Here is a 25,936-nt window from a genome sequence, read left to right as displayed (position 1 = left end):
TATGAGTATAAAGATAGCCATTATAACAAAAGCACAAAACTTCCTAAATTCCAGAAGCTATACTGTCAATAAAAAAAGACATATATAAATATACAGAAAGAATAAACCTTGAAGTAGAGTTATCCTATAGGAGGAAGGAGGGAACAGGGTGGAGGGGCTAGAGGTAGAAGCTAGAATTCTTTGACTATACTCAGTTAGTAGATATGATCTAGCATATATTATCTACAAATAATACCTTAATTATGAAATTATATACCTTTATTATAAAATTACAATTAAATTTAAAAGTAATTGCTAAACATTGAAAACAAAATAAATCAATTGATTATAACTATATCAAGTTGGTCCATAATTGCACAAAGAGGAACCTTTCCAATTTGACTATAAACCCTAAGTATTTATATCATAAGGACAAAAGACCTACATCTGTTTTCCATAATCATACTGCTGGTGGTAGTGTTATTCTGAAACTATTATGTGTGTATTGTGGAACAAAATCAATGAGTAATTATGCTAGTGTCATTAAAAACCATGGTTTTGATGTGGGGAAAAGAGATATGTCTATAAGATTGATGAGGTTAAGTAAATTCCCTGTCTTACTGACTTTGATATATCAGGTTGTATTATGTATCATATGAATATATAATATTTCCCTGCTCTGTCCATTAAAAAGGTATAGAAACAAAGATCAATCTAGTGGCAATGAGCACCTCCAATCCTCAGATTCTAGTCTCCAAATACTACCCACTAAAAGAAATAGGGCTCCTTGGAGAAGTGACAGATTCCAAGTTTGGAGCATGAAAAGAACAAATGAGCCTGGATCACCTGTCACTTCAGAAAGCAAAAAAAAAAAACAAAACTATCAAAGGCTATTAGAGTTACGTCACAGGGATACAAAATCATGTCAAAAGACTCCCACTGGGCAAAATGGGTCAGGCTGACTGTCAATAAGGATAGTAACTATAAAATACTGAAGTGAATATGTTTAAATAAATGAGTTTATTAAAAGAAAGAAAAAAACCTCTCACCTTTGGAGGACTGTATCAATTAAGCATTTTGAAAACTGGTAAATCAAAGGAACAAATCAAATATTTATCATGCCTCTTCTGCATGAACTCTACCTCAGGGTAGACAAATAGTTGATGAAAGCAAGTTTCTCTTTTTAGAAGAATTCTGATTAAAAATGAAGAAAAAATGACAGCATTAGAAAATTATCATTTTGCAATCCCTAATGAATGAATAGATCTAGACAAGGATAATCAATGGCTGGTGACCTCACCGAAAGGGAGAAAACCAGTATTATGTGCCTCCTAATGAAGCTTTATGGCACCATTTAGAAACTAGTCTTGCCTAACCTCCCATCCTGCCATATACACACATATTTCAATGTGACTCAGATTAAGCCTCTATGAAAGCAAAGGAAATACAGGAAAGGGAGCATGTTAAACAAAATGATGTGATGTAGTAAGCAAAACCCAGACTGTGAGAAATTTCATGGGACAAATGACCTAGTCTCTTAAGCAAAAGGGTTTTTGGGTTTTTATTTTGCTTGAAAAAAGTTTGATAGGAGGAACCTAAAGAATAAAGATTCAGTTGCAATGGTTGGACCTTATTTGGATTCCAGTTCAAATCAGCAAACTATAAAAAACAAAACAACAAACAAAAAAACCCAACAGTAATAACAAAAATTCTTTAGGGCAGTTAGGGAAGTATGAACACTGACTGGATGTCTGATGATATTAAGGAAATTTTGTCAGTTGGGGGAGTATGATAATGGAATTGTAGTTACATTTAAAAAGAGCTCTTGTCTTTTAGAGATACACACTGAAATTTTTACAAACAAAATGCTTTGTTATTAGGGATCTGCTTCACAATAATCTGGAGTTTGGTGTTGTAGGAAATGAGTGGGGATGAAACAAGATTGGCCATAAATTGATCATTGCTGAAGCTCGGTTATAGGTACTTGGGGATTTATTCTTCACTTTTGCATAGAATCATTATTAAATTTTTAAATTTTTTCATTAAAAAGTTATATATTTCTTGATAACCAGAAGTATCAGAATTTAGATATCCAAGTGACACTTTAAAGGCTACCAAGTTATTCCAATAATATTATATTGTTTCTATATACATAAGTTATAATGATCAGTATTACAAATACGTACTCATAAGTATAGCCAACCTTACTTTTAAACAAAATCACTATCAGTTGGCTTTCTTTCCTACCTCAATCACCAGAATTATCTCTACATAAGCTTCGGCTCTCCTCAAAACCCAGATCCATCCTCAGAGAGTAAACATTTGCCAGCCATAGAGATGATGAAAGAATGTACCATATAATTAGAAAAGACTATATCAGCTAGTTTAAAAAGAAAGCATAAAGGAATAAAATTTCCTAGAATGTCTTACAAAAATAGTTTGAACATTTAAAAGTTTGAATGTTCAAGTAGCATTATTAGTAATAAATGAAAGTTGGAAACAACCCCAATATCCATTAGCAATATAATGGTTAATTGTGGTATAACCATACAACAGAAAAATACCTGCAAAAATAAGAATGGCTCCCACAAATACAGAGTGAAAGAAAAAACACACAAAAGAATACATTTTATATGATTCTATTTATATCAAATTTTAAATATAGGCAAAACAAAAGTGTGGTGTTTACGGATTTGTGTTTAAGTGGTAAAACTATGAAGACTTACTAGAAAAGGATTATCGTGAAAGTCAGAGCAGTAGCTCCTACAGGCTGAGTACTGGGGCATGTGGGGGATTTTCGGGGGCTGGAAATATTTTATTTTTTTACCTGACTTTCACGATACCTGGGTAGTGGTTGAGCATTTGATTTGAATTGCATCTTTATATTTTGGATACTTTAATGTATGTGTATGATACTTCACAATTTAAAAAGATTAAAAACTATGTAGAAGATGGTCTAATTTTTATAAAATTAGCATACACATACACATATATTCAGAAAAATAATTTAAAATATTCCAAAATGTTCATAAAAGTAGTAATATTATACTCAACAAATATACAACCCAACTCAAAAATGGACTAAGGACCTAAACAGAGATTTCTCCAAAGAAGGATATAAATGGCCAATAAACACATGGATAGACACTCAACATCACTTATCATTAGGAAACACAAGTCAAAATCACAATGAGATACCGCTTCACACCCATTAGGATGGCTATTATTAAAAACAAAACAAAACAGAAAATCACAATTGTTTGCAAGGATGTGGAGGAATTGGAGCCCTTGTGCATGGATAGTGGGAATGTAAAATGGTGGGCCACTTTCGAAAACAGTATGGTGGTTCCTCAAAAAATATTAAATGTAGAATTACCATAAGATCAATCAATTTCACTCTAGGTATATATACAAAGAAATTGAAAGCAAGAACTTCAACAGTTATTTGTACACCCAAGTTCACAGCAGCATTATTCATCATAGCCAAAGGTGGAAACAACCCAAATGTTCATTGACAGATGAGTACATAAACAAAACGTGACATATATATTATAATGAAATATTATTCAGCCTTAAAAAGGAATGACATTCCGATACAGGCTATAACATGAACTAACCTTGAGGACAGTATGCTAAGTGAAATAAGCCAGATACAAAAGGACAAATATTGTATGATTTCACTCATACAAGGTACCTACAATAGCCAAATCCATAGAGATAGAAAGCAGAGCAGTGATTACCAGAAGCTGGGACAGCAGGGGATGGGAAGTTAGTGTTTCATGGATACAGACTTATAGTACAAGCTGATAAAAGAGTTCTGGAAATAAATAGCACTGATGGTTGCACAGCAACGTGAATGTACTTAATGCCACTGAATTGTACACTTAAAAATGGTTAAAATGATGAACTTTATGTTATGGATATTTTACCAGAATAAAAAGTGGTAGGATTATAGCTGTCATATGCATTTCTGTATTTTCTAATATATATATTTTTTTACAATGAGCAGGCATTTCATTTATATTAGAAAAAAATTCTTTTCAGAAAAAAGATTTTTAAAAAATGTGTCACATGCCTTCTAGAATGCAGCTCTGGGCAGGGTGGGGCACATGACATTTTTAAAAAGAAATTATTATTCTAAGAATTTATACTCTACGCCAGACAATGCATATAAGCATAAACATAGAAAGGCAAACGGGGAAAAAATGTATAAAGACATATTAGTATGTATGAGAGAAATTGTCTGAATCATTTTCATGTATAGGAAGGCATGTAAATAGCACTGGGAACTCCCAATTATTTTGAAAGACCTGAAGAAATTGTATGGTTTTCTAAAATCCCAGGAGCATAGTGCAAGAAAAGTTTTAATATGTGCAAACTGTATTTTTGTGGCATCTTTTCTATAGTCTAGCTACAAATTTAGGGTATAGAGATCAATCTAGAATGGATGGACCGGAAATTAGAGATCTGAGCAAACTTGGTCAGGCTTGGACAGGTCATTGAGGTTTTCCTTAGATCTGTTTACTCAGTTGTAAAATGAAGGGGCTGGTCTTGATAACATGTAACGTCATTTCCTGAGGTTTTATGGCACTGTGAAAGATAAGCTTAAAATAGCTGTTTAATATTAAAATTGCTTTAGTAAACTCTAATTGCTCTTTGTTCTAAATATGTTATATTACTGGAATATGTATCTGGTATAATCAACTTCCAACTTAGAGTGTTATTTGCTGTCTGTTGTAGTGCTGGTGTTTTAAAATATGAGAAATTAAAAAAATTACAATAAGTTAATTGCTGAGTGAGCAAATAGTTGCACAGCCAAACTCCTTTAAACATTTGGAAATTGGGTATGTCGGCTAAAAATTCACACTGTTTATAAAGTTAAGCTGTTTGGAACTTGTATGTCCTAAAAGTTTATTTAACTTTATTGATAGGCAATATAATAATATAATCTGAAGCATGACTGGCCATTGCCAAAATGATGGAGAAGGCATTTATCTTTGATGCGCTAATGCTCTGATACTAATAATGTCCTCTAACTTTGTTCTTTCCATATCCATTCTTGAGAACAAAAGTCCTATAAAATTAGCTTTACATATGGACTTAATATCTTCATTAAATAAAGGATTGTGGTGCAGCTCCCACCATGATTCAATTTTTCTCCCCTTTTCCCTTGAGTCCCTTCTCTTCTTTCTCTGTCTGTCATGTTCATCCCACCACTTTCATCACTCTGGGCTCCATTTCATTCCTCCACACTATATTCCTGTCTTCTGTGTTTGGGTGGGAATTAGAAAAATTAGAGAAGATAGGCCACATAATAAGCAACAGATGATGGCTATTTGTGGAGTGGCGAGGAAGAAAAACTTACACTTGGCCTAGATTTTCCAAGTGAGGCCAGACCCCTCTTCTGGTGCTTGCCTTAGAAAAAAGAAAAGTAAAATCCCCAGATCCATACGCTTTTAAGTTGCTAAAAAGCAACTTCTCCCTCCTCCTCCTTACCCTCGCTGCTTCACAACTGCACAAGCAAAAGTATAAAAAGGAGGGGGAAATAGGGATAATAGCAAATGTTTAAAAAAGTTTTAATATACAGAGTGGGGCAAAGTAGGTTTATAGTTGTGAGTATGCAAAACAGACTTTAGTCTTATATTCTTATTTATTAATTACTGTATTATTTTCCACACAAACAACTGTAAAACTACTTTTGCCCCACCCTGTATTTACCTCGCGTGTTCTAATATTTTCAATGTTACAGCTATATCTTTATTCTGTGCATTCTGCAGAATTTGTAATTTATTCTTTTGATAAACCCTACACTCATTAAATAAATTTTAGACTAAGGGAAGTTACAAATGTCATTTTTATGCGATAAGAATTTCTTTTAAAAAGTTCTTTTCATTCTAAACACTTCCTTTTTCTGCTTTTAAGTGGGAAATTTTGGAGTGGTGGTAACTAGAAAGGTGGGTTAAGAGGCAAAGAAATAAAGTGAATAAAGGAGGGAAACAGGAAGCTTTCTTCTCTGCCCAGGCAGCATGTATCCAACACAGCAGTGATTGTTTACAGACACTGTACAACTTTTGTGGTCTATTGAAAAAATGACTATAAAAGTAGCCATTTCAGAGTTAGCAAAAGGAGAGGTGAATACCATGGTATACTGGGAGGGAATGAGGGGTTCAGAAAAGGCCTTGGTATGCATACTGGACCCCCTCTAAGGCCAAAGCCATTGCCTCTGCCCAAGGCTAGCTCTAGCTTGAAACATGTTGCTCTGCAACTTAACGCTCCCCTAAGTGAGGGATATGTCTATTTTTTCACCTTTGCCATCCCCAGGGGTAGGAACAGAGCATGGTTCAATAAATGCAAAGTAAGTATTCATTGAATGAATGAATACCTAAAACAAGGTAGATATTTATAATTTTCCCTTGGAATTAATGAGTTAACTAAAGAACAGTCTGTACTTATGTCCACATTTCGATGATTTGCTTTGCTATTATATGGCTTCTAATTAATATTTAGAGTTATAAACACCTGGAAAGGACCTTAAAGACCTCTAATCTGACCTTCTCATATTACGGATGAGAAAGCTAAGGCCTAATTTAAGCTGTGAGATAGTGGAAGATTCCTCACTGAAAACATGGGTTCCATGACTACCATCCTAAGGCTCTTTTCTCTCATGTCATGCTCTTTTTGAGATGATCACAGTCATGAGTGGGATTTATTTTAAATTTATATTTATAGGTAACTATGCAGTTTGTGTGTCTATTTTGTCATCGTTTTGTGCAACAGCAATTGTTGAAACTCAACTTTGTATCAATTGTCAAAACACATGCCATGCCATTTATACATGTAAACATGATCAAAATAATTTTGTGTTAAATACACAAGACAAGGAAAGCTGTGATAAATAACAGTGGGTACTTTAAAATAAAATAAGGGCCAAGCAATTTTACATCTCTTGATAATGATCATGAAGTGGTTTCTTCTTCTTTGAAAAGTTTCCACTGAAAAGAACAGGAAATGACTCAAATCATAGATATTATCAAACTAAAAGCAGAAAAGGAAATAAACAAAATAAGATGGTATGCTTTAGAATGCTATACTTAAATCATGTAAAAAGATTTTCTTAGAAGAACTTGGATGATGAGCTATCAGTGTATTTCAGTGTTTGCTATTAATACTGTAACATTTACCCCATTTCATAACTTTTCTTTAGTTACCAATGCAGTGGAAATCACATTTAAATTATCATTTATTGAGAGTTTACATGCTGACATACATATTTCATAAGATAATCTTGAGTCTTTTATTTTTTAATTTTTTAAAATATATCTTTATTGATTTCAGAGAGAGGGAAGGAGAGGAAGAGAGAGAGATAGAAACATCAATGATGAGAGAGTCATTGATCGAGCCCGCAACTCGGGCATGTGCCCTGACCAAGAATTGAACCCCGATCACCTGGATCCCAGGTCGACGCTCAACCGCTGAGCCACGCCCGGCTGGGCAAACTTGAGTCTTTTAAAAACGTGTTTCAAAGAGAGCAAGGCCAGGCATTTAAAAGACATGCATTCAGCATGAAATTATTCAATTAGCATGGAATTAGTTTAATACTTTCACTTTTCCATAATAATTTAAGATGCACACTATTCTTATGAATAAACCAAAATATTAAAATAAGTTCTCGAGCTAAATTTTGTTTCAATTTATATTTATATGGATTACATAACACATATATAATGTTATATGACATATAATGTATATACATGTAATATGTTATATAAACTCATATTTATATATTGTTTTAAAGTGCCAAATAAAGACAGACAAAACAAACAATACCCCAAGGAATGCCAGTAAAACAGGCAATACCAAATTAATCATATTAGCTTAGAATGAATGTATAAACATTTCCAAGAATTCAAAGCTATGAATTTGGTAATAATGTAGAGTCAACCCTCATTACTCATGGGTTCTGTATTTACAAATTCACTTACTCATTAAAATTTGTTTGTAACCCCAAGACAATGCTTGTGGGCTTTTGAAATCATTTGCAGACAGGTGTGTAGGGTGGTTGAAAATTTGAGGAGCCCAACACGCACATTTCCAGCTAAGCTCAAAGAGGGCAACACTCTGCTGTCTTGTTTTAGCTCTCATACTGTAAACAAGTGTCCTTGTGGTCTAAGTATCATATTTTTCATTTTTGTGCTTTCTGTTGGTGATTTCATTGTTTAAAATGGCCCCTGAGCTTAATGCTAAAGTGCTGTCTAGTGTTCTTAAGTACAAGATGGTTGTGATGTGCCTTATGGAGAAAACACATGTTAGATAAACTTCCTCTTCCTTCAGGCATGAGTTATAGTTCTGCTGATCATGAGTTCCATGTTGCTAAGTCAACAATATATATATATATTTCTTTTTCTATTTTTTACCCTTTTTTATTTTAAAATTATAGTTGATATACAATATTATATTAGTTTTAAGTGTACAGCCCTGTGATTAGACATTTATATAACTTAAAAAGTGATCATCCTAATACACCTAGTACTCATCAGACACCATACATAGTTATAAAAACACTACTGACAATATTCCCTATGCTGTACTTTACATCCTCATGACTCTTCTGTAACTACCAATTTGTATTTCTAAATCCCTTCACCTTTTTCACCTATCCCCCAACTTCTCTCCCATCTGGCAAAATGTTCTCTGTATCTATGAGTGTATTTCTGTTCTGCTTGTGTTTTTTTTACATTCCACATATAAGTGAAATATCTGGCATTTCTTTTTCTTTGTCTGACTTATTTCACTTAGCAGAGCACCCTCTAGGTCCATCCATGTTGTTGCAGATGGAAAGATTTCATTCTTTTTATGACCGAATCATACTCCACTGCATATACGCATTCACTTCTTCTTTATCCATTTATCTATTGATGAACACTTATGTTGCTTCCATATCTTGGCTATTGTAAATAATGTTGCAGTGAACATAGGGGTGCCTACGTCTTTTTGATTTAGTGTTTTGGGTTTCTTCGAATAAATACCCAGAAGTGGAATTGTTGGGTTTTTCTTTGTCTCTTGTTATAGCCTTTGTTTTAAAGTCTATTTTTTCAGGTATAACCATTGCTACCCCAGCTTTATTTTGCTTTGTTTCATTTCCATTTTCATGAAGTATCTTTTTCCTTCCCTCTACTGTGTCTTTCCATCTGAAGTGAGTCTCTTGTAAATAGCATGTGTAAGGTTCTTGTTTTGTCACCCATTCAGTCACCCTATGTTTTATTATTGGAACATTTAATCCATTTGCATTTAAAGTAATTGTTGATAGATATGTATTTATTGCCACTTTATTATTCATATTTAAAATTTTTTTCTTATTATTGAAGAAGACCCTTTAATATTTCTTGCAATACTGATTTGGTGGTGATGAACTCCTTTAGCATTTTCTCGCCTGGGAAGCTCTTTATCTGTCTTATTCTAAATGATAGCTTTGCTGGGTAGAGTAATTTTGGTTGTAGGTCCTTGTTTTTATCACTTTGAATATTTCATAACAATACCTTCTGGCCTGCAAAGTTTCTGTTGAGAAATCAGCTGAAAGTTTTATGGGAGCTCCTTGTTGGAAACTAACTGCTTTTCTCTTGTGCTTTTAAGATTCTCTCTTTGCCTTTAATCTTTGGCATTTATGATGTGTCTTGGCATGGTCCTCTTTGGGTGCATATTTTTTGGGACTCTCTGAGCTTCCTGGACTTGCATGTCTATTTCCTTCACCAGGTTAAAGAAGTTTTCTATCATTCTTTCTTTAAATAGGTTTTCAATTTTTTGCTCTGTCTCTCCTGACAACCCCATGATATGAATGTTGGTATTCTCGAAGTTATTGCAGAGGCTTCTTACCTTTCCTTATTTTTTTGGATTCTTTTTTATTTGTCCTGTTCTAACTGGGTGTTTTATGCTTCCTTAACTTTTAAATTGATGATTTGATTCTCCCCTTCAGCTTCTCTGCCATTGACTCCCTGAAATATATTCTTCATTTTAGTTAGTGTATTCTTTATTTCTGACTGGTTCTTTTTATGGTTTCCATGTTCTTTTTTATGCTGTTGAAGTTATCACTAAATTCTGTGAGCGTCCTTATAACCATTGTTTTGAACTTTGTATCTGGTGGTTTGCTTGCATCCATTTCATTTAGTTGTGTTTTTTTTTTTCTGGAGATTTCTTCTGTTCTTTTATTTGGGACCTGTTTCTTTGTCTCCTTGTTTTGGCTGCTTCCTTGTGTTTGTTCTATGTACTAGGTAGAGCTACTACATCTCCCATACTTGGTAGAGTGGCCATATGAAGCAGGTGTCCTGTAGCCACAGTGGCACAGCTTTCCCAGTCACTCAAGCTGGTACCCCCAGGTGTGCCTCTGTGTGGGCTGTGTGCACTGTCTTGTTGTAGTTGAGCCTTGATTGTTGTTGGCATGTCACTTGGGAGGGACTGACCCCCTCTGCACCCCAGAGGCCAATTGGCTGCAAGGACAGGCTGCGACTACAGCAGAGCAGCTGCTGTGCAGGGGCCAACCCCATGGAACAGGACTCGTTTCAGTGGGGATTTAGTTCCCGCTGAGTCCTCCCCTTGAGAGTGTCAGTCATGGAGGTGGTTAGGTTGTACTCAGGCATAATCTAAAGCTGTCCACAGGATACACGGCTCTGGGACCTCCCAGGAGGTGCAAGGTCAGCCACTGTCTGTGCCCTGCCTGGGGCCACCTGGCATGAGCTGATCTTCAGATGGACAGATGGCTGCTACTTGTGCTGTGGTTGCAGGTTCCCTGGGAGAGGCCAAGCTGTGAACTAATGCTGGCTATTAGTGCCAGGCCTGAAGCCACTTAACAAGTGGTACAAGGTATACAGAGGAAAGATGCTGCTTGTTTGAGAGATTTTTAGGAAAGTCTAAAGCATGAGCTAAGAGAAGCTATTTGTATGGAAAAGCCACTGGAAATGGTTTGGATGGGCCTGCAAGTTGGGTGGGGTGAGGTCTCAGAATCACCAGTGTTAGCCAGGTTGATAGAGACTCAGATATAGCACCTCCCTGCTGGCTCTGTGAGGGGAGGGCTGAGAAAAGGAACAATGGCCTCAGCCAGCACTTCTGTCTGGGAGAGAGCTGCTCCTCCAGCCCTTGTCCTGAAGCCAGACAATTCAGTTGTTTCCCATATGTCCCTGGCACCTTTCAAGCTGCTGCCCCAGTGTTGGAGCACAGAGGGAGTAAGTCCAAATAAATCTGAGTGGGCCTTTAAGAGGAATACCTGGGACTCCAGCAACTCTGTCTCCCTCGGCTTCAATCCCTAAAGGTTTACAGAACCAGAAGTTATGGGGACTTATCTTCCCAGCACTGGAACCCTGGGTTGGGGGTTCTGATGTGGGACCAGGGACCTCTTGCTCCTCAAGGGGGACCTCTGCAGCCGAGAGATCTCTTCCATATCCACCACGTGGTATGGGGCTGCCCAGTCTGCATTTCTGCCTCTACTACCAGTCTCCATGTGGATTTCTAGTCTGAATCTCGTCATTTATGCTAGAGTGAGGTACTCATTCGTAAGACAGACCAAAGAAACCCAACTATTCTAGTTTTAACCAAAATCAGGCAATTCTTGACCTCTCTATGGGTGTACTTTTGTTTAAAGTTCAGGGTTTTGTTTAACATTCTTTTCATGAAATTTATAATGAACAACAACTAAGAGCACTAAGGAATATTAAAGTAAACATTATTTATCATTGAAATTTCAGATAAAGTAGTTATAAAATGAATGTTTTAAATTTGTTTTAAAGCATGCATTCCCTAAAGAATAATCAAAGCTTCTTGAATTTAATAAATCAGCAACTATAAATATGTTAAATTAATAAACATAAGATCAGTGAAAGGATCTCAGTACTATAAATAATTGTCATTAAATTTACTTCTTTTGGTACAAATAGAGGCACATAGTGTTTCCTTAAAAATAATGTATTTAGAGGAAACTAAAATTTAGTTTTGGAATCTGATCCAAATACAGTAAATACAATCCTCCCTTGAATATACTTTGTATAAGAAAAAAAAGAAGTCTGAATATGTTGTGAATGTGACTGTAGACTGATGAAAGTAATTTTCACGAGTATTACAGGAACAAATCTTGTTACTTTGAAATTCCACCATATGTTGGTGTTAAATAATTTGTTTAGGTCTGAAAAACAAATCTAAATGAGCATAATGTGTCAGTTCTATGTTGGGAGCAGATCAGTGGACGATAGTAGGAGTCAGGGCAGGCTGCGCAGGAAAAAATGCAGAAAGCTTTCCAGCAAGAGGAAGGAGGCAAAGGTCAAGGTCAGAGGATGGGAATTCTATACTCGCCAACCTACTGCCCCCTCTCTACTCTCATTACCATGACATTACTTCAACCACAGTCATATTTCACAACTCTCTCCCTCAACTCTCCCTCCTCTTCTTCCATTTCTCATCACTTATCAGATTCTATGGCTTCTACCACTCTTTATAATAATGTTTGCAATCCTTTTACTACCCTTCCTGCCACTACACTGGTTGACCACTTACTTGGTACCTGCCACAACACTAACACCTCTCACCTAGAACACCATTTCCTGGTGGTATATCTAGAAGATGATTCATTCCTAAAAATGGTCCTAGAAAATAAAAGGTTCCTATTGTTAACTCACGTTTGAAAAGTGCAGCATACATCACTTTCCTCTTGGCCAGCCATATACACATTAGCATAAGACTGATGTTTTTCAGAGGTGCTTGTCTTGGAACTCTGTTTTCATATAACATTCATCAACATCTAGTCACTCATGTTCCAGGAAACAATGGCTTGCTGTATTTAAATGGCCTCTAAATTGCTCTGTTTGTCTAATCTTTTCCTTTTCCAATGCATCTAGTATTTCACTGATAAATTAATTTCCCTGAAGTGCTGAACTGATTACATTATTCATTTGCTCAGAAACCTTCCGTGGCTCCCCACTGATCTAAGCAGTGTTTAAGCACCAGGCTCTCCACAGCATGCTACCAATATGCCCGGCTGTGTGGCATAGGAGAAAAAACATGAACTTTGGAATCAGATCCAGGATCAAGTTCCAACTCTGTATCTTAAATACTGTAAAACCACAGGCAAGTTGTTTATTGCTTTGAGTCCTTTCTTTGCTCATCTGCAAGTGTAGGCAGTAACTGCAGAGAGGGTAGGATGCGGTGATATGGGTCTGTGAAAGTTTCTTATAGTAATTATAACACAGCACTCTCTGGCCCCACAGGTTATAAATCACTAGGCAGACTGAGCCTCTTTCATGTTGTAGTTACTTAATGTCTGTCTGCAGTAAGTAACCAATGATTTTCTAAATTGAGAACCCAGAGGATCACCTATCAGTATAAATAAAAACTGACTAATAAAGCAGTTCTCCCCCTCACCAGTTTGTCTCAGGCCCTGCCTTCATTTGGGGAACATTTTTTGGTCCTGAAGGAACAGGAGCCAGTTCCCACAGCATATTCAACTTTTTCAGGTGGAACTATGCCATTGTCCCTTGGTTAAGTGGGGTGTGCAGGGCCCAAGAACCAGCAGCAGTTGCTTGGAAAGCAAATCCTGGACTCAAAGACACGAAACAAATCCCATTACAAGACTCAGAAAGCTGCTCTTTTGTTAGATTTAGAAACCTTTAAAAGTGTTTCCAATTTACTTGATAGTCCCACAGGAAGAAAATACAAGGTCCTCAATACATCTTCCAAACAAGGGAAAGAAATTTTTGTTTGATTTGCTCACTAGTGTAGCCTAAGTGCCTGGAATAGTATCTTGTGCATAGAGGGTGCTCAGTTACTATATAATGGGTGGATGGATGGATGGGTGGATGGATGGATAAATGAATGAATGAACAAATGAAAGAAGCCGTGGTTTGCATCTTCTATATGTTCTAGCATAGGGCCGAGTATACAGAAGACCCTTAATAAATACTTGACTGGCTAAATATATGGACTTACATATACCTTAGTCAGTCAAGAGCATTTAATAATGTACCTTAAGCCAAACATTATTCTGATATATTTCTCCTTTACAAAATATTATTATATAATATCTGTATTCTCTATATTCTCTTTCTTTTAAAATATTACTTTGTTTTTTATGTTTCTACTTTATAAAATATTTTTTATATCATCTATATTATCATCATTCTCTTTCTTTTAAAATTTATCTAACCATTTATTCATTTCTGCCCTCACAACAGGGGAGTATCACAGCTTGAAAGTGGGTGAGGAGAGAAAAATAAAATTAGGAGACTAAATAGATATTTTTAGTCAGAAAGGAAAAAAATTTTTGTGTAAAACTGATTTGAGTATATTGAATGAAATGAAGAGAAAAACAACTTAATTTTTTAAAAGACTGGAATAAGATGGAGAAAAAATGAGGCATAGGGTGTGTAGAACATGTTTCACAAATTTGTTTGGAAAGAACGTTACTTTTATACACACATTTTCTTTCCCTGAAGCCCTCCACTCAAAGTTTTTTATAACTATCATTCCTGTATGAAGGAAAAATGGCCAAATTCCTCCTTCGCAGCTACAAGAACCAAGGCTCAGTAAAGCTAATGATCTATATATCCAATAAGAGGTAGATCCAGGGGCGGGATCCAGGCCCCCAGAGTATTCAAGAGCAAATACAGTTGTAAAGTGTAAAGTGAGCCTGACACAATTAGAGAACATGAATCGGGTGGTTTGGCTGGAAAGAGGTGGGCATAGAAGAAAGTCAAGAAAAGGGATAAATATGAGATAGATTACAGAGTCCCTGAAGTAATATAATAAAGTTTGGATTTTTATGCACGTTAGTCATTTTGAAATTATTTTTAAAGCAATAAGATTCTTTTTAAAAATAAGAAATCTTATGAGAGATGCCAATATGCAAAACAAATTAAAAGGAGGTGGTGTCTCCAGCTGAAGCTGCTCCTCTTTCTTGCCCTTGGCCTCTGAGGAGAAAAGTTTGAAAACTGAAAAAATATGAAACTGAGAAGTCTGAAAAGTCATGAGTGCTGACATGTTATACCAAGAGGCACAGAGAGCGGGTGAAGGCTCCCACTGTAGAGACAGGAGTCACGGGAGTGGGACTGTCAGGGCTGCCAGATGCTCGGAGGCAGAAGAATCCGAGCGGAGGCAGAAACAGTTCAGAGACTTGGGCAGCCGTGGACGAGGGCGACATAACCTCAGGCAGGGCGAAGGGCGCAGGAGGAGGCTGCTGGTTTTGATGAAGGACAGTGATGCACTTTTAACTGTCTTAGTCATTCCGTCATTTGTGCTACACTATGTTATGGTCAAAGGAATAGAAAGCAGCCCCTTTTTCTCCACCAGTTTTCTTCCCTGTTTCAAAGAGTCCATGACACAAGCCAGACGGCTGCACTTTGTTATATTTTTAAAAATTTTTAAGTGCTTAATATCTCACCTGAATGTCCAACATGAAGAAAAGGTAGGATTCTCAATGCCCCACACTAAAACGGGAAAAGGAGCATTTCCATTTTCATAAAAATTTCTGTTCTTCAGACAGTCTGAATAACTAGCACTTAATTTTTTATCTTAAAAAATATTTTTTCTAGTGAAGTTAAGTACAGTTAAATGATTTACTTCAAGCACAATTATTTTGAAATACAAGATTCTTCTTGAGCTTTATAAAATAAAGGATGAACGTAACATTTGTTCAATATGTGCATCCTACCCACTAATAGTAATTCCAACGACTATACTTTTGACTGAGAATAAGTAACAGTTTTGGGCAAACTGAGTTGGATGAGGGCAAATCTCCTCGTTCCTGAGTTTCTGAAACTTGTGATGCAAGTGCTCCCGCCCTTTTCTGACCACACACACGAAAGCCTGACTCAGGCAGGCAGCTGCGGCTGCTAAAACAGCCCGAGCCCTGCAGGCTTCCACACTCCCTGCTGGGCGAGCGCACCGCGGACATGAAGCTGGCGACCTGGTGCTGCCTGAGCTCAGCCGTCCTCGCTGCTTCTGGTTTATTGGTTACGGCAAACAATGAAACAGAAGAAATTCAAGATGCACCGGCCAAGGGCGCCTGTCCGGTGAGACTAGAGAGCCGAGGGAAATGCGAGGAGGGAGGCGAATGCCCCTACCAGGTGAGCCTGCCCCCGCTGACTCTTCAGCTCCCCAAGCAGTTCGGCAGGATGGAGGAGGTGTTCAAAGAAGTCCAGAACCTCAAGGAAATCGTAAACAGCCTGAAGAAATGTTGCCAAGACTGCAAACTGCAGGCTGATGACAACCGAGACCCGGGCACAGGAGTCCCGGGGGAGGCTGATGACAACAGAGTTACAGAATTAGAGAGCGAGGTGAACAAGCTGTCCTCTGACCTAAAGAATGCAAAGAAGGAGATCGACGGGCTTCAGGGTCGCCTGGAGAAGCTGAATCTTGTAAATATGAACAATATAGAAAATTATGTTGATGACAAAGTGGCAAATCTAACATTTGTTGTCAATAGTTTGGATGGTAAATGTTCATCTAAGTGTTCCAATCAAGAACAAATACAATCACGTCCAGGTATGTACACCATTTTCTTATCATTTTTCATGAATGTTATATAGCTAGACAATATCTATAAACATTAACTGGAGCAAGTAAGTTAAATAAATGATAGATTAAATAAATTAAGCCTTTTATTCACCAAGGTAGTACAGGAAAAACTCAATTATCTTTGCATATATGTGACCACAGAAATGATAGTTACAAAAATCACGATTAGTCCTGTATCCATTAGAAAACGCTTTTAATTTCAAAGACCTTTGCTGATGCCAAAGCTACACACAAACAGAAGAAGAGAAATAGAATTCCTTAATGTTTTAGTGCATTTAACTTATTTATCTCTTTACTAAAGCATTTGAAAACAACAGAGATAAGGCAGAGTTTGCGGTAGTACTCTGTTCCCTGAAAATCAGTTTCTTGTGATCTGTTGCTGACTGCTCCTTTTCCTGTGGCAATAAGATCTTGAAAGATTTTAGCAAGTAATCTGCAGTTCATAATCCCAAATATCTAGTGAAAATTGGAAATTTTATAGATAGAATAAAAGCAGTCATATGGTTTCATGTGTGTGTAAAACTTTTTGCTTTGAGACCTACTGATACAAAAACATTTTAAGGGGAGTTTTGGAATGCCACTAAGGGAAGGAATACATTCTTCTTTCTCTCTTTTACCTTAAACTAGAATCCAAGCATATAACAGTAGAACCCATCCTCACTATCCAGATTACCTGAATTAACTTTAATAAGTATATGTTAAAGATAATACACCTAACTGACTACTCTGCGCATGACCCAGCTGTGGCACTGGATCCTCCAAACCCTGACTTTCCATCTGAGTTCCTGGGGCCACTGCCGCTTATGGTCTTGTTACACTTTGGAAAGCCATCTCTGCATTAGGACTAGGACTTACCATGAGTGTGAAGTTGAAGGGATTTGGTGCCCAGGGCAGGGATCATGTTCATTTGGAACAAGCACCTCATGCATGTTCCATCCCCAGGGAATCTGCCAGTGAAGGTGGGTAAGGGTTTCAGGGGCCACTGTTGCTAATACACCAGGCAGCCTGTATCTGAGGTTACTCTACACATTGCAAGGCAGAGAGGTTCACATCTTAGGTGACATCTTGGGTGCACATTAGATTCTCTTGTCTATTTTTTTACTAAAAGTTTTTGAAAAATATCTGAATATTTTGAATTCTAGATACACATGAATAGATTTCTTGTGCCTCAGAGTAGTTTATATTAAACTTACCTTATTTGGCACAAATTCTTATCAAAATTATCTGGGAGTAAGTATCTGTATTTGAGTCCTACGGAACCATGTTAACTCATTATTACACTTAGCCTGAACATAATCACCTGTCGTTTCTTTCTAGAAACCAAACATATGAAATCTGGCTAAATGCTTTCCTGAATTATAAATTCAGAACAAGAATATCAGTATATTATTGAAAAACATTTCCTTTTTACTTGAGCTTCTTTATTTAGTGGTCAAGCAAGTAAAAATAAATGTGAATGTATGCTCAATGCGGTACATTAGAATTTTAACAAGTCATTTGGAACATATCCTATAAAACTTTTTGGCAGTGGAGGCTATCAGCCTCTATAGATGAAAGGAAATAGAAGCCTATGATTCCTCTGTATGCATGGAATAGGAGAGTTGGAATCATCATGGACTTTCAGGACCAAGGAATGCAGTGGTCACAAGAACAAGCTTTGCAGCCGGCTAGATCTGAGTCCTGACTGACACTTAATGCTTCTATGAACTTGGGCAAGCCACTGATCCTCTTTGAGCATAAATATTCTCACCAGCAGATTTGCAATAATATCTATATCATAAGGTTCATGTGCAGATTGAGTGTAAAAATGTTATCAAGCCTTTGGCAGAATGCCTACTGAGGATATCCCTCACTGAATACTACTAAATTATTAAAACTATTATTTTTATTTCTTCTTCTTCTCATTATTCATTGTTGATGTCAATATTATTACCAACCAAGAATATGTTGTCTGCTTTGTAATACTAGGTTCTTATTCTAAGTCTGTAACAAACGTTTGCTAAACAGGTTCAAGTAAGTTTAGAAGAGCAAGGTTCCATTATCACCATTGATGGAAATGTCAAACTGCTTTGTACATACAAAGAATTCTTCAGATGCATAGTTTTAAACAAAATCCAATGTCTTTCTTTTCTTCCCCCTCCAGTTCAACATCTAATATATAAAGATTGCTCTGACTACTACGCAATAGGCAAAAGAAGCAGTGAGACCTACAGGGTTACACCGGATCCCAAAAATAGTAGCTTCGAAGTTTACTGTGACATGGAGACCATGGGGGGAGGCTGGACAGTGCTGCAGGCACGTCTCGATGGAAGCACCGACTTCACCAAAACATGGCAAGACTACAAAGTAGGCTTTGGAAACCTCAGAAGAGAATTTTGGCTCGGGAATGACAAAATTCATCTTCTGACCAAGAGTAAGGAGATGATTCTAAGAATAGATCTTGAAGACTTTAATGGTGTCAAACTCTATGCCTTGTATGATGAGTTTTATGTGGCCAATGAGTTTCTCAAATACCGTTTACACATTGGTAACTATAACGGCACAGCTGGAGATGCCTTACGTTACAGTAAATTCTACAACCATGATATGAAGTTTTTTACCACCCCAGACAGAGACAATGATCGATATCCCTCTGGGAACTGTGGGCTCTACTACAGTTCAGGCTGGTGGTTTGATGCATGTCTTTCTTCAAACTTAAATGGCAAATATTATCACCAAAAATACAGAGGTATCCGTAATGGGATTTTCTGGGGCACCTGGCCTGGTATGAGTGAGGCACAGCCTAGTGGCTATAAGTCCTCCTTCAAAAAGGCCAAAATGATGATCAGACCTAAGCACTTTAAGCCATAAATCACTAATGCTCATTCCTCTGAGTATTGTTCTTTAATAGGGCAATTAATCCCTTTTAGTACTCCTTTTCCATGGTTACAAATTTATCCCTGAGCAATGGGTTCTTATGCTACACAGCATTTGAAATAAAGCTGAAAAATATATAATTTAAAGGAGTCCTTTGTTGCTGTTATGCTGTTATGCAAAAGAACACTTGCAAGCACCTGGGAATATTGAAAATTACACATTAGATTTATAATTCTCTTAATTTCTATTAATTGAAAAGTTTTCTATTAGTTGTATCACTTGTTATAATTTAAAAATAATTGTTTATTCAGCAGGTTAGATTTTACACAAGTAATTTTTATTTTGGCTATGACAAACACATCTGAGGGTATAACATTCTTTTTGAGCTATAAAGAGTTATTTTGGTATTTATTTCTGTGTAAATACCCTAATCCTTATTCTGAGATAAACTCATTCAATTTATGGCATTTTCTTTGGGTCAGAAAGACCCTATAGCATTTTAGTTCCCAGGCACATTAATGCTGTTCATGTACTATAGTCATGAAATGTAAAATATTGATCATTTAAAATATTTTAAAATGTGGTAGCATAATGTCACTCCTAAAAGCATTCAGAAAATTAATTTGACCATAAGTACCATGGTTTAAAGGTAATTCATTCACAGTTTATAACTCTTTAGATGTTTGATAGTGAAAACTACTCTAACATAAAAATTCTTTTCTTTTGAGTTCTCTGTGCCTAATAGTTTTTAAGTTAAGATTGGTCACTGCTGAGCAAGACTACTGGTAAGCTTTCTTTTGGAGAGGTTGGTGTGGGTGAAGAATGAAGCATTTATTTATAGGCTATAATACTCTGAAAGCCAATTTTATATCCAAAGGAATAATAGCTTTAAAGCTAAGTTTTATAGGACAAACAGATAAATCTATTTATAAAAAACATATGAATTTTGAAATATATAGAACAGTAGTTCAAACAGTATATATTTTAACCCTAGCTGATGCGGTTGTTTTACTACCAGAAGATTCAAATACAGCTGTTTATTTTTTTAACCAAACAAAAGTATCTGGATCTTTTATAATTAATTAATTAATTCTGGGATGCAAATATCATACTCAAAAGGTTATTAAAAAAAATAATGTGTTAAGTTTCATCATTGTAAAAAGGGATCATTTCAGAGAGAACAACAGTATTCTGCTATGTTCAAAATTACTCTAGAATAAAAATTGAAATACTCATTGTATGTGAGTCATAGAAATACATTTAATATTTAATTTCTAGTGTCTGTTTCTATTGTAGTAACCAAGATTTCAAAATACATTCACAAAGATGTATCTTTAGTCGTTATTTGAAAATGATTAAGAAGGATAGTTGCCTTAGGTAACAAGTTAATTTTTCGGGTATTGCCCTTTACAGAAAATTTTAATAAAAAAGCAAAAATTATTTTAATAATATATGATATCCAAAGCTTTTAGGTAAACATGATGAAAATTAAGTTTTATGAATACTATTAAAATTTTAAAGACAAATACAAATACAATTAAGTTATGAGCAAAATGTATCACTGTAGACCAAAATCTAGCATTGTAGATTCTAAAGGATGAGTATCTGCCCAAAAGGATATCAAGTGTAAATGTTGTAACTGGTTTACTCTTTCTCTCTTTTGTTTTTTTTAAATGAACATTTTGATATTATACAATGTATTTATTACAGATAAAGGCACTTTTATTTACTACATACAATTATTAATATATGTATAAGCTTAAGTAGAATTAAATTTCTGTGGACTCCTCACAGAACAAAGTTATAAAGAAAAATAGCTCAGACAGTGAGTGTGCACTGATTTAATGAGAACTAGGTATCATTTTGGGAGAATCTGGCATATAATTCATTAGTTTATGTAAATACTCAAAAGCTTGTCCTTCTGTCTTATTTCAAAAAATCAAAATTTTATTTTCCATTATACTTTTATGGCACTTTTCTAATAAAAAATTCTTCAATATAGAACTTTCTTTTTGAAGTCATTTCATGCCACTTATTAAATATACTTTAGATTTTTATGATTTTTAAAGTGTTGATGGAAGTAGATTATTCTAAGAGAGTCTTGCCTTAAAATAACTATTTACTAAAAAAAAGACAACTATTTACTAATATACGCTAATGTTCATAAATGTGGATTTACTATTAACAAACATTATTTTAGAGTTTTGTCTTGGTTCCAGTTTAATGGTCAGTATTTGTTATCTTCATTAAGACTATTTCTGAGCTTTATCATTCTTTGAAAATAGAAACTAAAACTGGTCCTTAGAAATTCCTAGTGGAACTGATTCATTCATCAGTGAGGAAAAATATAAAAGTTTTCTGATAAGCCGTAATGCGCCAATGAATTAATGACACATCTGTCTAATAGGTAAAGAGCTTAAATATGCAAAGCATAGAAGATATTCTGGTAACAAAATTTGCTGGTCCTTATTTTTTAATGGACCTACCCAAGGAAAGGTTTTAAAGGTAAAAGTGATGGGTAATGTCATCACAATAAGCTCGTTTATAATTTTTCTTTTTCTTTATGTATAAATACATGTTTCATGTCCTCTAAAAACCCTGTAAAATAAAAGATTTAACCTTCACATCTATTTATTTCAACATGAAATTATTAAACATTATTGTCTGTGAAATAATATTTATATATGTACTCTTGTCTGAAAAGTTGTATAATGTTTACCTAACCAGACAATATCGTTCACTTTGAAGAATTTAATGAGTATTATTTTACTAACAGGAAGACAGAGGCAAATACAGGAACACTATTATCTTATTTCCCTCTATTAGAATGCTGTTGACACATCTGAAATTTAAAAGTTTCAGTTTCATTTTGACACATTCAAAGCCATCTCCTCTTTTTCCATTATCCATGTGCTGCTCTAGTTCAGCCCTCATTGTCTCCTCAGGATAATGCAAATGCTTCCTAACAGTAAACTGTGCCTCTAGTTTCAATCTATTCCAACCTATCCTCATATCACTGACAGAGTGATTGAAAAATACAATTTTGATCATGTTATTGTCCTGCTTAAAACCTTTCAACAACTCCTCATTTCCTACATGATAAAGTCCAGCAAATCAGCTGCTTCGTGAACTGGTTTCTGCCTACCCTTTTAGTGTCTTTTTCCACCTCTACTCACACTCCTGCCATAGTGAATGCATGTTCTTGAGCAAAACATGTTCTTTTATATTTTCATGACTTTGTGTATACTATTCCCTCAGTTTACATAGAATGCCATCCTCAACCCCTGCTGAGTTTTATCTCCTTAGCCACGATTTAATAGCAGAGACTCAGGAGCCAGACTTGCTAGGTTTGAATTTTAGCTTCACCATTTGCAAGCTGTGTGATCACATGCAAAGTCACTTAATCTCGCTGTTTTTTGGTCTCTTCAATGATAAAATAGGGATAACAAGAGAATGTTCCTGATAGAGTTATTGAGAGGATTAAATGAGATAACATATGTAAAGCACTCAGAACATACATATGAATCATCATCATCATCATTATTATCCTAACTAGTTATCTCTTCTGGGCAGTCATCTCTGATGACATTAGGAGGAGTTGGGTACCTCTCCTCTTTGGTCCCATACCACTGTAATATTCCTTATTATACATTACATCATTTTACAGTTATCTAAGTTCTACCCTGAAATCAGTCTGTTTGTCTAGGATGTAAAGGAAATTTGAAACAGGAGTGTTGTTACTCAAAGTGGCTCATGAATATGTTACTATAGATGAAGGACTATAGTCTAAAGAAGCCAGAGTTATAGTGGGGGAAGAAGTGGGTACTTTCAAAAGGAGGATTTGGGAGATGGTACGTACAGGTGAGAAGTGATTGAAGCCAGGGGAAAATATGGCAAGACAGGATCAGATATATACTATAGGATTGGGTACGTAACAATGGCAAACTTTTAGAAGGGATTTTCTGGGAACTGAAGTAGATTAGTAAGAAACTAAGAAAATTCTCTGGCAAGTGGAATGAGGAAACTGAGACAAATGGTTGAAAAAATGGCCGGGATAGCTGAGCAACTAACAGCCAGCTAATAAAGCACAAGATATTGTTCTCCCTAACCAAAGACACCTAAAAGGAAATAGTGAGGTATTTTGTTATCTTTCAGGGAGATAACAAAATACCTTTCTGAGCTCATTTAATAGATTCTGAAATCCTGATCTGGTCCTCCCCTGAAACAGGTTTGACATCACCTAAGTAGAGAAAAAAATATTTTCTACGTTTTGATCTTCAGGGAGAAAGATAACAAAAAAGCCAATTAGTGACAGACTAATCCAAGATAGAGGAGAAACCAGAGAATGACCCTTGACTCCACTATATGCTCATTTTGCTGCATCAGCATTCTAAATGACAGACCTGTAGATCTAACACATATTCAGTTCAGATCCTCCCCTGGCACCTCCCCTAAAATTCCCGCCTATAGAAAATAGATAAAACCCCCAGCACATGTTCTTCTTTGAGCATGTCTGCTCCCTCCTCTTTCCTCAGGCAAGTACTTTGCTTCTATCCTAAACTCTAAGGGTCCCAATGAGACCTGCACCCAAGGGAGCAATGGACAGTGGCAGCTAGTCCGGGGCTTATGCCCTTATCCTGTCTCCAGGGGCCTCAATGCCCCAAGCTTTAATAAACTTACTCTCACTCTCACCAGGACTCCTGTCTTAAAATTCTCCTGCACAAGTCAAGAATCTGGACATCACCTGACACTCGAAAGCTCCCAGATCCTGCCAGGGCAGGGCCAGCCCCTGGCATGGAAATGGTTCAGTTACAGGTACATGCCTCTCGGTACATGTCATGTAGAGGGTATGGCTGTACTGGGCTGGACAGTGATTGTCCTACCTGAGTTTCTAAAGAAAAAAGTATTTTCACATTCTTATATTATAATTTTGAAATTAATTTTAATCTTACAAGATCCATGAATGCTTTAATTTTTTAAAATTTCGGATTAGACAAAGGCCCCTTTGGAAACTATCTTCAATTCCAAATCTCCTCTCTCCTCCCTGAAGTAACAAGCAGAGTTGGTCCAATCCAAACTGTAATTTCATTCTGTGTGTTGCCAAGTTGCAACATCTGCCGAATCATAGCTTTGCCAGGTTTCTTTTATCAGTTGGGTAGAGTTGGAAGTGAGAATAGACATGAGAGAAGTTGGCTATACTGTACTTGGGGAACTCAGAGGCCCTGAATTCCCAAAAGTGACTGAGCCTCCCTTACTCCTTAAAGTGGTCCCTAAGGCTCCTCTCGCTGGAAGACACCGTTGCTTTTCCTCATAGGTAACAACCTTAATTCTCCTTTAGGCTCCTTCATCCCACTCTTCACCATCTCCAGATCTGTATCCAGGGCATGCCCTAAGGTCAGATATAGTCAAATTGGAGGAGAAGCCTTTATACTTTGCTAATTATATCAGCAGAAAATTGGAGAATACATGTGGAGACAGATTATAAGGTTGCTTGACTAAGGAAGAAAAAACAGCATTTCAGATGTGATTGGATTCATTGATATAGGTATATTTACCAGAAATTTTTAAATCAATGGGCTGGCTTGAGCAGACGAGTTTGGTTCTAATGGCTTGCTTGATTAGTTAACACAGACTTAGATTCAACAGCAGCCATACTAACTAAAGCTGAGAAGCCAGAAATATCTTGGAACTAAGAGGTTTATGGAAATAGAAATGTTGGAGGGAATTTAGCTGTAATTCACTCAAAAAGTATTTATTGAATGTATACCGTGTGCTAGACAGTCTTGTAGGAAGCCAGAGATAAATATCAGTAACCAAAACAGACAGAAACCCTACGCTTGGGGAGTTTATATTTTATCAGAGGAGATGAATAAACAAACTATATGATAAATGCCATAAAAATTAAGCAGGGTAAGGGAGATAAGAAGTATCAGAGGAGGGGTGCTATTTCACACAGGTGGTCTGGGGAGACCTCTCTGAGGAAGTGACAGTTGAATAAAGATTTAAAGGTATCTGAGAATAAGCCAGGCATATATCTGGGAGAAGTATGTTCCAAGCAAAAGGAGCATCAGGTGCAAAGGTGCTTAGTATGTTTTAGGGTCAGTAAGGCCAGTGTAGGAAAAGTAGACAGTATGGGGTGGAGATTCAGGACATGAGCTCAAAGAGAGCTTAGGAAGTTGGGGTTAAATAAGGGGCGGGGTCAGGGCTGCCAGATCTAGACCTTGTACGTCATGATAAGGATTTGCCTTTACTCTGAGTAACAAATGTAGGGTTTTGGTCGGAGGAAGTACATGATCGCTTCCAGTTTTCAAAGGATCACTCTTGTTGTTGAGTGGAGAACACTGTTGGGAGACAAGATTGCAGCATGAACACCAGTTTGATGGTGTCTGCAATAATCTTGATGAGAGATGATGAAAGCATGCCAATGGTGGTTGCAGTGAAGTGAATCTTTAAGGTAAAGTTGACAAAAATTGCTGATTAAAGATCAGAGGTGGACAGTGAAAAGACCAGGTATCACCAAAAACTGAAGGATTTTAGCTTGAGCAACTAAGAA

General features: G+C 36.3%; 2 protein-coding genes across 2 annotated transcripts in view; one reads left to right on the top strand and one right to left on the bottom strand.

Moving 5' to 3' along the window:
* CCDC146 (coiled-coil domain containing 146) overlaps window positions 1-25,936 on the bottom strand; it is a 115,478-nt gene that overhangs the window by 75,164 nt on the left and 14,378 nt on the right. The window lies entirely within an intron of this gene.
* Window positions 15,903-19,412, top strand: FGL2 (fibrinogen like 2). Its single transcript, XM_016219595.2, has 2 exons — window positions 15,903-16,494; window positions 18,671-19,412. The coding sequence occupies exons 1-2, from the start codon at window positions 15,903-15,905 to the stop codon at window positions 19,375-19,377; spliced, it is 1,299 nt and encodes a 432-aa protein (XP_016075081.1). The 3' UTR covers window positions 19,378-19,412.

This window comes from Miniopterus natalensis, chromosome 10, assembly GCF_054644295.1.
Source record: "Miniopterus natalensis isolate mMinNat1 chromosome 10, mMinNat1.hap1, whole genome shotgun sequence".
Taxonomy (NCBI): Eukaryota; Metazoa; Chordata; class Mammalia; order Chiroptera; family Miniopteridae; genus Miniopterus; species Miniopterus natalensis.
This window is presented reverse-complemented; position numbering and strand designations above follow the sequence as displayed.